The following is a 13,186-nucleotide window of genomic DNA, read 5'->3' on the forward strand; positions in this document are numbered from 1 at the left end:
CCCCCGTGCCCCCGCCCGCCCGCAGCCCCCTCTCTGTGCTGCAACAACTGAGCAGGTCCTGGCAGGAGAGCCGTGTCTACACAGGGGTGTCCCCGCCCTGCCCTGCCCTCACATGATGTCGTCCAGGAGGTTGGGGCTGGCCACCCAGTCCAGGGTGCGAGGCTCGGAGGCCGCCATAATCATGCACATGAACTGTTTGCCCGTCCTCTTGTCGATGGGGTAGATGGTGGTGGGCGTGAAGCGCTTGTTGCTCTCCACGAAGTCGCAGAGCTGCTCGTAGACAGCGGGGAACTCGTGCCGCAGGAAGACGCCGCGGATGCGCAGCTCCCGCTGGATGTTGATGAAGCAAACCTCCCGCGCCTTCCGGCCCTCCTCCCCCTCCTTGTCGATGTCCGCCGTGCCGGGCGGAGGCGTCAGGATCAGCGTTTCCATGTCCCGCTCCTTCTTCAGGATCTTCTTCTCGGGGCTGGAGGAGGCTAAGGCCACCTTGGCATATTTCCTGACCGTCGGCACCTGCATCTTGGGCGACGGCCTCTCCGGCACTTTCTGCGTGACGGCCACGGTTACATTCAGCAGGAAGCATTCGTTGGGGTCGTAGCTGTTGCCCGTCTCCCGCAGTTCCTGGGCGTACTCCCCCAGGTTGTCCGAGTAGCTGTCCAGCTCCCGCAGGGACAGGTACGTCGGGGACATCAGCAGGCTCTCCAGCCCGAACTGGAGAAAGTTCTCAGCCGAGCCCGCGTTGGGGAACCCCAGGAAGAGGACGCCACGGCCTCGGGAGAGGAATCCCACCTTGGCGATGCGGGAGAAGGCCTTGTGCACCTCGGCGTTCTCCCGGCAGAACTGCAGGACGTGGCGGCAGACGCTGCCCACGCGCCCGTAGACGCAGCTGGCCTTGTGCGTGTCCCAGTCCTCGCGCCGGCAGTGCCGCGAGCAGTAGTAGGTGTAGCAGCTGTGGCACGACTTGAAGTAGAGGCAGGCGTTGAACATGGTCTCGGTGCGCCGGCACTTGGCGTTGGAGCACATCATCATGTCGTCCTCCTCGGCGCTCAGCTCGGGCGAGCAGTTCTCGGGGGACTTTTCGAAGGGGCCGGTGGCCGGCGGGGCGGGCGGGTGGCGCGGGGTGCCCGTGTGGGAGCCCAGGCCCGGCTGCTCCTTTGTGGGCCGGGGCGCCTCGGGCACGTTGTGATGGACCCGCCTGGGCTCGCCCCGCCGGGGGGGCCCTGAGGAGCTGCTGCTCAGCAGCTGCTTCAGCTGCTCGGCCAGGCTGTCCCTGTCCCCCGCCTGGCGGTGCCCCGGTGCCGGCTTGTAGTCGATGACCAGGTCGGTGATGAGCTCGTCCAGCTGCTCCAGGCTGCGCTGGCGCCCCGAGCCGCTCTCCCTGGGGTTGGGCTGCGGGGCGCAGGGCACGGCGTAGGGCCCACGCTCCCTCCCTCCATCCAGCATGTCCCAGCTGGCCGAGCGCCGCTCGCCCCGGCCCAGCCCGTCGGCGCGGATGTCGTTATCGGTGATGGTGATCTCTGGCGTCACGTACCAGGAGCGGCCCGGGGCCCCGCGGCTGCCGTCGGCGTGCACCCGCTCCAGGATGGAGCTCTCGGAGAGGGACAGGGCCGCGTAGCGCTTGGGCGAGCTCGACAGGTTGATGACCACGGGCTGCCGGCGCTCCTCGGGGGATAAGGCACGGTGCTGCTCGTGGGCCAGCAGGTTCTCGTAGCTGCGCCCGCGCTGCAGGGCCTCCTCCCTGCGCACTGCCGGCGCCAGGATGTTATCCCAGGATTTGGAATAGTGCTGGGTGTCCCGGCCCAGCCGCGGCGGGGTCACACCGTAGCTGGCGTGCCAGGAGGAGAACATGGCCTCGCGCCCCGCCGGCTGCGGGGTGAAGCGGGACAGCTGCAGGCTCTGGTAGGGCAGCGTGGCCCGCTCGGGGCAGTACCAGTCCCCGAAGTGCAGGGGCTGGGCGCTGCGGGGCGGGGGACACGTGCGGGACATCACCTCCCGCTCCCGGTACTTGCCGTAGTCCTCGGCGTAGAAGAGCCGGGCGGCGGAGCCCAGCGCCGGGTACGTCCGGGCGTCCTCGGCGTACAGCGTTTTCACGGGGGTCCCCCGGGGGGGATAGTAGCGGGGCTCATCCCCGTAGAAGGTGCGGGCGGGGGCCTCCTGCACCGGGTACCCCCGCGCCTCCTCCACGTACAGCGTCCGGGGCGGCGCGGTGTGCACGGCGGCCTTGGGCGGCTCCTCGGGGTAGAAGGGCGGGGGCGCGGCGTGCCGGCCGGGGTAGGGGTAGCTGCGCAGGGGCACGGCCGGGCTGGGGCACCGCGCCGCCTCCTCGGCGTAGAAGAACTTGGCCGGGACGCCGGCGGCCGAGAAGGTCATGCAGCCCCTGTCCGGGTACTCCCGGAACTCCCGCGAGGCCGGCACGGGCACGGTCTGGTACGCCAGCGCCCGGGGGTCCGCCTCGTAGTACTCGGCGGGGTAGGGCAGCAGCGGGGGGTCCCCGCTGTAGGAGTCGCTGGGGGTGGGCGTGCGGGAGGCGGACACCTGCCGGGGCCCGGGCACCGTCAGGCTGCGGGCGGCCCCGGGGGTGCGGGGCCAGCGCGGGGGCTCCGTGCGGGCGGGGGCGGCCCGCAGGCTCCGCGCGGTGTGCACCAGCACCGCCTCGTCCGGCTTGATGTCCACCCGGCACTTGACGTGCGGGCTGGCGCCCACCTTGGCCCCCGGGCCCTCCTCGTAGCAGTTGCCGCCCAGGCAGAGCGGCGAGATGCGGCTGACGCTGCTGCGCTGCGGCTGCAGCTTGATGGGGTGCACCTCGTTGGCCAGCGCCCGCAGCGGCAGCGAGCCCTCCCGGCGGGGCGAGGGCTCGGTGTGCGAGGGCTCCCGGGCCGCCCGCAGCGCCTCCCGCCCGCGCCGGGCCGGCGGCGGGGAGGCCGCCCCGGTGATGGGCACCGGCGTCAGGGTGGGCTTCACCCGCGGGGCGCTCTTGGAGCGGGCCCGGCGCTTCGGTTCGCTGCGCGGGGCGGGGGTTCGGGCGCCGTACGGGTCCGTTCTCGGCGGCGCCTGCCTGCCCGGCGGCCCCGGCGTGGGCTCAGGGATGCCGGGGCGCGGGCAGGCGCGCTCCATGGCCGGGGGGGTGCCCAGCTCTTCCAGAGACTCGATGAAGTCGAAACTCCGGCAGTGGCGCTTGTTGAAGGGCTGCGGCTCGCGGGACAGGGAGGAGGACATGGAGGCGTCACATTGTGCCAGGGGCTGACAGACAACGGAATTCCCAGGGGCTGCTGTCGCCACCTTGATGTCTTGGTACACCGTGGACACCAGGATGTCAGGTGGGTCTGTTCGGGTCATCTTAGAAGCGACTCTTCTCCCGCCTGTTCCCTGTCACACGGCCTCAGAGGACGGTAGCCCACCCTGCAAGAGAACACACGGGGTGCCTGAATCCTGGGCTGGCCTCGTATCAATCCCCACAGCTCCTGGCTCAGAGCTGAGGACTGGCCATCTCTGCAGAAATGGAGGTCTGGGGGTATCCCAGCCTCCACTGCTGCTGTTGATAGTCAGTCAGCTGAAGGAAGAAACTGGAAAAAATCTCCAGACCCAGGGTGCAAATCACAGAGCGGCTGGCAGGACACCCATGAGGGCAGCCAGGGAACTCTGCACACCAGCTCAGCACAGCCAGAGAACACAGAGTACTGTGCCCTCGTCCTCGGCTGTAGGACACGGGGACTGCCTTGCAGCGTCACATGAATTGGCAGCTCTGAGCAGGGCTGTGGGGGTTCAGCACCGGGGTTTTCCGTGGGCAGTGTGTGCTCAGGCCTGCTGAGAGCACCGGGGTGGTGAGGGCTTCTCCTGGGACCGTGTGCACCCATGGAGCCACGTCCCCAGAACCAGCACTGTAGGGGGGAAGAGGGGCCAGGGACAGGCACCATGAGCACCCACCGTGCTGAGCCCCCACAGTCTGGGGCTCTGTAGGAGGTGGGAGCCACAACCCCTCCCTGTGGTGGCTGCCCCCACTGTGGCCCACAAACACCCCTGTGGGGTGGTCACAGTGCTGGCTGCACAGAGTTGCATCACTCCCTGAGTGTTTCAGACCAGGGGTGACCCCAGGGGTGGCAGGGGGTGCTGTGGGTGTCCTCACACACATGTCAGCAGGGATTCCTGCATCACCTCCCTGTGCCAGAGGAGGTGTGCTGGCTCAGTACCTGCCAGCTTTGTCATCTTCTGTGTCTCACAGCTGTGACACGTCCCCTGGGCTGGAGGGTAAGTGTGGTGGTGGCTTCAGCTGCTGTGGGACATGGGGTGTGACACCCCCTGTGTGCCAGCACCAGGCAGCCCAGTGCTCTGGGACAATGCTGCTGGATGGCCGGGGTGGGCAGAGTCCCCAGCGACAGTGTGACTCAGCTGTGTGACAATGAGGACATCAGCACAAGATTTCCACAGTGCATGGGGGGCAGAGGAAGGGGTCTGCCCAGTGGGTTGTGGCACTGACCTTCCCCACCAGTCCTGTGAGAGCTGCTGTGGGTTGCCAGCAGCGCTGGGGGATGTTCACCTTCTCTGCCCACAGTGAGGGCCCCCAGCTGTCACCCCCCCAGGTCCTCTGAGCACCAAGGCCCTGGCTGTGCCCGTGGGTGCAGGCTGCTCTGTGTTGCACTAAGGGTGGGTGGCCCCTTGGCCTTAAAGAGCAGCAGAGGACCACAGGGAAGATGTTTCTTGGAGGAAAGGAATTGACTTTATTTAGCAAGAAGCATTGACTACACAGAGATAGGGAGGGGTCCTGGGCTCCTCCTCACTGCCTGCCCCAGGCTGGGGGGGTGCAGGTGCCAGGGCTGAGGTTGACTCCAGTGGGCTTGGGGTGTCTGTCCATGTGATGGGCCGGGAAGAGCAAGATGCCATGAGAAAGGAGATGGGGGTCCCAGTGCTTCCCTGCAGAGCTGGAAGGGGCAGTTTGCCCCCAGAGAGGTGGCCCAGCATTGGCTCTGCTGTGTCACAGTGTGTGGGAGCTGGGCTGGATCTGGGGAGGGTCTGCACCCCACGCCACAGCGTTGGTGACAGGGGCATTGGGAAGCCCATTCCTGCGGCATTGGGAAGCCCATTCCTGTGGCATCAGGGTGGCTGGAAGGCAGGAAACTGTAGTCCAGGGTCCTACCTGGTCCAGCAGCAGCAGTGAGGGGGTGGGTGGGCTGAGGTGGCCGAGGGGCCTGTGGCGGCTCCATCCCAGCACTGCAAAACAAACAAGGCGTGTGAGGCTCCTGGGGCACCCCCGGTGTGGTGGACCTGTGGCTGCCAGGGCCGTGGATGCCTTGTGAGCACATGGAGCACCCCAGGAGACCCCTGCAGCCACAGCCCCGCTGAACCAAAAAAGAGCTGTCACTCAGCGAGGCCACTGTGCACATCCCTGTGCACGGGACGTGGGCGCTGCATCCCATGGGCACCGGTGTCTTCCACCCACCCCGCAGCACCCACCTCCGGTGGAGCTCTGGAGTTGCCATGGTTTCTCCAAATTATTCCTCCTCTGCGAGGACAGCGTGGGTGAGGATGGTGTGGGTGCAGGGGGAGGCTGCATGGGGAGCTGGGGCTGTGGCAGCGCAGGGAGAGCAGAGACCCCCAGAAGCTGCAGGAACCCCCTGCCCATTGAGGGGGCAGAGTGGGATGGCCCCACAGTGCTGCCAGGGCCGTCACTGTCACACACCCGCCAGCCTATGGCACTGACCCCGCAGGGAGAGGGTTTTGCATCCCCTCTGCTCTCCAACCCCCCGGCTGGTGGGCATCCCGTAGGTTGGCCGCCCCCTGTGCCCCCAGCACCGCCCACTTTGGGCAGGCCCCGGGCTCCCTGCCCGGCGTGCCCACACCGTGTCACCCCCGGCTGTGACACCTCTGGCAGCGCTTGCCAGAGCCCGGTGCCCACGGAGTGTCCGGAGCCGTCCCTCCCCGGGGTCCTGCCCCTGGTTCCGCCACGGGAACCCGCCGGGGAGCACCGGGGGCCGGGCCGGGGGTGACCCCGCTGCCAGAGGAGCCCACGGAGGAGGCTGAGAACTGGGTCTGTGCCTGCCTGTGCCACGTGTAGGCTGTGCGGGGAGAGACCACACTGCCGGGGCACTGCAGCGCCCTGCTCGGCCCATAACCACGGCAGGCACTGCCCGGACACTGCCCACACACTGCCCACACTGCCCGGACACTGCCCACACTGCCTACACTGCCTGGACACTGCCCACACTGCCCACACTGCCCACACACTGCCCACACACTGCCCACACTGCCGGGGCACTGCAGCGCCCTGCTCGGCCCATAACCACGGCGGGCACTGCCCACACTGCCCACACACTGCCCACACTGCCCGGACACTGCCCACACTGCCCGGACACTGCCCGGACACTGCCCACACTGCCCGGACACTGCCCGGACACTGCCCACACACTGCCCACACTGCCAGGGCACTGCCCACACTGCCAGGGCACTGCCCGGACACTGCCCGGACACTGCCCACACACTGCCCACACTGCCGGGGCACTGCCCACCCACCCACTGCCCGTCCTTGCACACGGCAGGGGCTGCTGCCTGCCCGTGCTGCTCTCGGGGCCCTGCCCGGGCCCTGCCCGCCCTTCCCGCACCCTGCCCGGGCATTGCAGCCCGTCTTGCCCGCGGGCTGCCCACGCACGTCCCGCCGAGCTCTGCAGCGGGTTCGGTGCCCGCACACAGAGCGCCCAGCACGCCGCGCTGCCCGCCCCCCGCAGCGGCCCCGGCACACGGCGCTGCACCGGGCCCGGTGTCCGCACGGCCGGCGGCACCAGCGCTGTCCCAGTGTCCCCCCAGTGCTCCTGCGGCCCCGCAGCCAAGGGGCCTCTCGCTGCACACACTCCTCCAGCAGATGATGCCGGAGTCCCCCGGCAGTGCCCGTGCCCGCCCCGCTCACCCGCCCCGCCGCGGGCCCGGCACCGTGTGTGTGTCAGCGACACCCGCGGCCGCCGGTGCCCGGGCATCCCCCGCTCCCGGGGCCGCCGGGGTCTGTCAGTGCGGGAACCCACCGCCCCCCCGCCCCCGCTTTGTGTCCGGACTCCCCACCCCAGGACACACACACGGTGCCCTGTGCCCCCCCCCGTGGCCATCGCCCGCCCTGCACACCAGGCAGACCCTGCACCCCTCTGTGCCCCCCAGCCCCGTGTCTCAGCCCCTCTGCCCCCGGCGCTGCCGCATCGCCCCCGGTTCCTGTCCGAGCCCCCCAGGCACGTTATGACTGCCCACCCCCAGCCCAGCCCGTGCCCCGGCGGGGCCATCCTGCAGTGCCCGGGCCCAGGAGGCGTCCCCGGTGCCGGCATCCGAATTGGGGTGAGCAGCAGGCCAGGGGTGCCCTGAGCCCTCTGCTCCCTCCGCCTGGGGCCGCCCCCGAACGGGCAGGGCCGGGGGGCGAAGGGGCCGGGGGCGCCCCTGGGGGCGAGCGGCGGGGCCGGGGGACGGTGCGGGGGGCGGGTCTGTCCCGGCGCTGCCGCAGGAGCCGGGCGGTGCCCCAACCCCCCCCAACCCCCCACCCCGCTGCGTTACCGGCACCGGCGGCACCGGGAGGCACCGGCAGCACCGGGAGGCACCGGGAGGCACCGGCAGCACCGGGAGGCACCGGCAGCACCGGGAGGCACCGGGAGGCACCGGCAGCACCGGGAGGCACCGGCAGCACCGGGAGGCACCGGCAGCACCGGGAGGCACCGGGCCCGCTGGGCCGCGCAGGGCGCTGAGCCGGGCACCGGGGGAGGGGGGAATCCCGGGCACTGCGGAGATGGGGACGGGCTCGGGGCTGGGATAGGGCTGAAATGGGGATGGGTACAGGGGTGGGATGGGGATAAGGCACAGGGGAGTGTGGAGAGCCCTGAAATAGCGGTGAGATGGGCTGGGATGACTCGGCTCCAGAGCAGGAGGGGGATGGCCCGGGGAGGCTGGAGGGATGCGGGAGCACAGCCCGATGGGGACGGGGATGTGGGGCAGGACCACGGCGTGGGGAGCCCGGGGACTGGGGTGCCCGGGGAGGGTCTCGGGGATGGGATGGGGATGTGGGACACGGGGGGGCGGGGGCAGAGGTGGAAGATGAGATGCGATGAGATGCGAGGCGATGGCCGGGGGTCCGAGACGGGCCGGCCTGGTCGGGGCCCCGGGGGTCCAGCAAAGCCCAGCCCCTGCCCGCGACCCCCTTACCTGCTCCGCGCCGGCCGCTCTGTGGGCCCCGCCGCATCCCCCCGCCCCCGCGCTAGGCTGGGGCTGCCGCCGCCCCGGGGACCATGGCCCGGCTCCGCCTGATCCGGCCCGGCCCGGCCCGGCTCGGCTCGGCTCGGCTCGGCTCGGCTCGGCTCGGCTCGGCTCGGCTCGGCCCGGCTCGGCCCAGCGCTCCGCCGCCGCTTGTTTTCCCATAAATACGGCAGGCGGAGTTACCGGCGGGGCCGGCACCGGGACCGGAGCCTCCCCCGGCACCGCCCCCAGAGCGGTCCTCATCTCCATCATCCTCAGCTCCATCATCCCCATCATCCCCATCCCCGTCCCCGCTCCCGCCCGGCTCCGCTCGGCCCCTGTTCCCCTCGCAGCATCCCTCCTTCCCCCTGGGCCCCGGGGCAGGGACGGGGGGTCCCCGATTCCATTCCTCAGGGGGTTCCCCCCGCCGTGGGTCTGAGTGCCCGCGGGACCCCCGGTGCCCCCGGGCTCAGTGTTCAGAGCCCCCCCGGCCCCGCAGGGCCCTCCCCTCGGTGCTGGCAGCTCCCCCAGCCCGTCCTGCCTGACCTTGCCCCATCCCCGGCCCGGCTGGGCAGTGAAATCCCCGCTAAGCTCCTCCAGCTCCTCCACGGAATGGCCTCGTTTCCCCGGAGCCCCCGGGGCTGGCGCTGCCCGCGGTGCCCGGAGCCCGCGGGGACGCTCAGGGACGGGGATGGACGGAGGGGGCACAGAACAGTCCTGGCACACTCTGGCCCGGTGTCCCCAGCAGAGCACGGCCCCAAATCACAGCTGTGGGAGCACAGATTTCCCCTGTCACCTCCTTGAGCCGCCCTCCACTGCCACAGCTCTGAGAGCAGCCCCGGCACCTGTGGGGGCCCTGGCGAGGGGCCACGGCCCTGGGACCCCCCTGTACCTGCCACAGCTCTGGGACCCCCTGTACCTGCCGTGGCCCTGGGACACACCTGAACCTCCCGTGGCCCTGGGACACACCTGTACCTGCCGTGGCCCTGGGACCCCCCTGTACCTCCCGTGGCCCTGGGACACACCTGTACCTGCCGTGGCCCTGGGCCCTGCTCTAAGGCTGCTGCTCTCCACACGTTTCTCCATGGCAGGTGCACCCCGGGATTTGCTCCATTCAAAATCCCTGTAGCCAAGACCCTTTTTTCATCCAGTGCAGCATCAGGAGCAGCCTTGCCCTGTCTCTGCTGGAGCACCAGGCAGGGCAGCGCTGGCGGGGCTGTGATCCCTGCAGGAGTTCCCCGGGAGCAGCGGGCATTGCTGACCCCGCTGGACCCGCCCTGTGTGCCCTGGGCTGAGCACCGGGAGCTCATTGCACTGACCAGCGGCCCAGGAGCCGGGGGAGGAGCCGGGAGCAGGCTCAGCCTGTCCCCGCTGCCCGCAGGGGGTCGAGAGACCCTCGGGACCCCGCCCCGTGCTCAGACAAACCCCATCACCCGCCCCCCGCCCTCCCCAGCGCCTCCGTGTTCTCTCTGCAGGACTCGGGCTCCGGCTGCTGGTCCAGCTGCTCCCGCTGCCCCCATCTCCTGCCCCCGCGGTCCCCGCCGTGCTGCTCCATCTGCTCCGGCCCGCTGCCAGCCCCAGCCCCAGCCCCGCCGGTGTGGCGGCCGAGCCCCGGGCAGGCTCCGCATCCCCCTGGGTGCGACCACCCGGATCACCCGAGCGATGCGAGAGCCGTTCCTGTGGGATGTCCCGGCACGGAGGAGGAGTGTGTTGCCTTCAGGGCATCACCACAGTGCCACCCTCTGTGCTGCAGCTGCGCCCCGGGTGACACCTGCAGGGACTGAGGGCACCTGTCTGGGCTCTGCGCTTTGGAGCGGCCACAGCTCCGAAATCAGGGAACAAACGGGCTGGACGTTTCCCCTCAGCCCCACGGCAGGGGACAGTGGCACCATCTGCCTCCGTGTGAGGCTGCCATTCCAGGCTGGAAAGTGCTCAGGGATCCAACTGGACCCCGGGCAGGTCTCCACGCCCCGGAGGCGGCAGCGCCGTGTCATTGCCCAGGGCGGGGGGCTCTGGACACTGCCCCCTGCTCCTCCTGCTCCTCCTGCTCCTCCTGCTCCTCCTGGGGCCCGTGGAGCCCGTGGCAGAGGAGAAGATCCCCGTAAAGGAGGTCGGAGCTGAGGCTGCGCTGGTGCTGTCACCTGCCCTGGGCACGTGGCTGTGCTGCTGCTTTGGGCTCCCAGGCTGTGACACTCGGGCCGAGGAGTGACCCCAGCCCCAGGGGAGCTGAGCAGGGGGGGTGGCCGGGCTGAGGGGCTGCCCTGGCCCTGTGCCCACCCCCCACAGGGGTGGAGCCCCTCAGATGGAGGGGGTTCCCTTGGCACAGCCCTGTGGGCAGCAGGACTCGGCAGGCTGGGGTGGAACTGTCCCCTCCTGTGCGAGGACAGAGGTTTTGGGGCCCTGCCCGGGCTCTGCGGGTCCAGACCTGTCCCTGGCCAGGCTGCCAGGGCCCAGTTCTGCCAGGGGAACACGGGAGTAGCCAGAGGGATCCACCAGCCTGGCCCCTGCAATCCCACAAGGAAAAGGCCTGGTGCCTGTCCCCGGGCAGGAGCAGCTCCTGTCCCTGTGTCTGGGCTGCCAGGACCAGGAGCAGCCAAGCTGGGCCAGTGTGGGGGAAAATCCCCCTTTCTCTGGGGCCTTTGTCCCTTTGGTGCTGAGTCAGACCCCAGGGGAAGCAAAGCCACAGTGTGTCCCTGTGCCTCAGTTTCCCCAGCAGCCCCGGACAGGGTGTACCTGGCCAAGGTGTCTGCAGGGCCCCATCCAGAGGGGAAACTGAGGAAAAAGGAACAACAGGCCCAAAGGTCACCCTGGAGGTCTGGGGTCACTCTGGACACTTGGTGAGACCCAGGGCAGGGCAGATCTCACCCTGGAGGGACAGGGGGGTCACACCTGTCCTGCTGTCCCCTGACCCAGCCCCATTGTGTCCCTCGGTGCAGTAACAATTCCATTTGACATCATAAACCTGTATTCAAATGTTAGTGGAGCTTTAGTTGGTTCACCTGCTTTATAAAATAAATCTCGTTTGAATATACTGTTTGTCTGAATTCTGTGAGACCCCCAGACCCTCTGGCAGCCCTGGTTTGGCAGCAGGACAGGGGCACTGGTGATGACAGGGGAGGCCAGCATGGCCCACTCTGAGAGAGCAAAAAGAGGAGATTCCTCAGAGAAACTCTGGAAGGGATTGGAAAAATTGATATTGGAAAAACATCTGGCACAAACACAAACCCCCCAATTTCCACCTTTGCCCCGTTCTGAGGAGGGCGGGACGGCACATCCTCCCTGCCGGGCGGGGCAGCTCCGCCCGGGGATCTGCCCAGGGGACGGGTCAGGCCCCCCGGCGATTCGGGACTCAGTTTCCCCCCGCGTTACCCTGGAAACAGGAATTCACCGCTCTGCCCGCGGCGGGGACAGAGCCCTGCCCGCAGCTCTCCCCGCACGGGGGTCCCGGGCTGGAGGTCCCGGGGAAGGGCCGGTGGCCCCGGGTCCCGGCGGGGCGGGGAGGGGACGCTCAGCCCCGCACCGGGCCCGCCCTGGGGGGAGATTGAGCCCCCGGGGCCACCTGAGGGCCGGGGCCGGTGACAGGGCGGTGGCACCCGCGGGGGGATGGCCGGGCCAGGGATGGGCCGAGGGCCGGACCCCGCTGGGGCCGCTCCCGATCCCCCCGCCCCCCCAAAGGCGGCACAGAAGGGTCGGGGGCACCCGCAGCCCCGGGGGGCGATGCCGGGCCCGAGCCGCGCTCCCAGCGGGATGGGATTCCCTGGGAACGGGCTGCGATTCCCTGGGAACAGGCTCCGGCTGGGGCTGGCCAGGCCCGCGGGCAGGAGGTGGGTGCTGGGTCCCCCCAAGGGTGCTGCAGCCACACAAGCGGTGCTGAGGGGCTCCAGCACTGGGGAAACGCTGCAGGGCACCCCAAAATGGGGATGGGGAGCTGTGCACCCACCTGTGCCCACCCTGGGGGTGACTAGCTCTGAGCTGGGGTTCATGTGGGTGACCTGGGTCACTCTGGGGCTGCCCCAGTTCCTCTCACGGTGCTCAGTTCACAGTGGGGATGAATATTTGATCATTGGGTACCTTCCCTTTCTCCCCGGCTCTCAGTTCCCTGTGGGGGGCACAGGGTGGGCACAGAGCACCCACTGCTGGAGCAGGAGGGTCTGGCAGCCGTCCCTGGGGAAGGGCTGAGGAGGGATGGGACAGGCAGGGCTGGGGGCACAGGGAGGGCAGGGCAGGGGGCACAGGGAGGGCAGGGCAGGGCTGGGGGCACGGGGAGGGCAGGGCTGGGGGCACAGGGAGGGGCACAGGCAGGGCAGGGAGGGCAGGGCAGGGCTGTGGACAGGGGCCTCTGTCCCCACCGCAGGCGGCACCACCGCGAGCTGCCGTGAAATCCTCTGTTTCCAAGGTAACCTGGGGATCCCACAGCTGGGAGAGGCAGAGCTGGAATGGGATGAGATGCTCGCTGCTGGCACCCTGCAGCTCCCGTCTCCTCTCCCCAGGCCGGCTGCCATCAGTGCGGTGCTTGGCTGGAGGCAGGAGGGTCTCTCCTCCTTCCAGCTTCTCTCCTCTCTCCCTCTCCTCCTCTCCCTGCGTCCAGCTCTGAAACACGGGACAAACCAGGCCCTGCTCCCCACCTCGGGGCTGGGCAGGGAGCTGACCCTGCTCTGCAGGCCCCCTGGGTTGGTGGCACCCAAGGGTGAGGTGAAGCCTCTTGAGCAGCTGCTGAGGAGTCCCTGCCTGCACAGAGAGCTGTGACCCCACATTCCTGCTGGGGTTCCTTGGGAAGGACCAGTTATCCCCAAAGGCTCACAGGAAAGCTGTCTGGAGCTCAGGCTCAGGGCATCCTTCTGCTGACCCACAGCAGGTTCCAGACACCCCTGTGCCCCACGGTGACGAGGGACCACAGGACGGTGTTGCCCCCAGAGCACCGGGCAAGGTGCTGAGCCTCCTCCAGCCCCCTCAGCGATGCCCCACAGCAGCCTGGTCACTCGGGACCCCCCAG

General features: G+C 69.4%; 1 protein-coding gene across 1 annotated transcript; it reads right to left on the reverse strand.

Annotated features, from left to right (window-relative positions):
• Positions 1 to 61: 61 nt before the first annotated feature.
• AJM1 (apical junction component 1 homolog) lies at positions 62 to 5,343 on the reverse strand. The gene is made up of 2 exons (XM_083876035.1): positions 5,132 to 5,343; positions 62 to 3,399 (listed from the first exon to the last, which is right to left on the reverse strand). The coding sequence occupies exon 2, from the start codon at positions 3,334 to 3,336 to the stop codon at positions 109 to 111; it is 3,228 nt and encodes a 1,075-aa protein (XP_083732161.1). The 5' UTR covers positions 3,337 to 3,399; positions 5,132 to 5,343; the 3' UTR covers positions 62 to 108.
• Positions 5,344 to 13,186: the final 7,843 nt, after the last annotated feature.

This window comes from Zosterops lateralis (genome assembly GCF_965231275.1).
Source record: "Zosterops lateralis genome assembly, chromosome: 20".
NCBI classification, from domain to species: domain Eukaryota; kingdom Metazoa; phylum Chordata; class Aves; order Passeriformes; family Zosteropidae; genus Zosterops; species Zosterops lateralis.

Bases quoted from the DNA above. Each gene is read 5' to 3' on its own strand.
- AJM1 (XM_083876035.1), bottom strand. From the start codon at position 3,336: ATGACCCGAACAGACCCACCTGACATCCTGGTGTCCACGGTGTACCAA.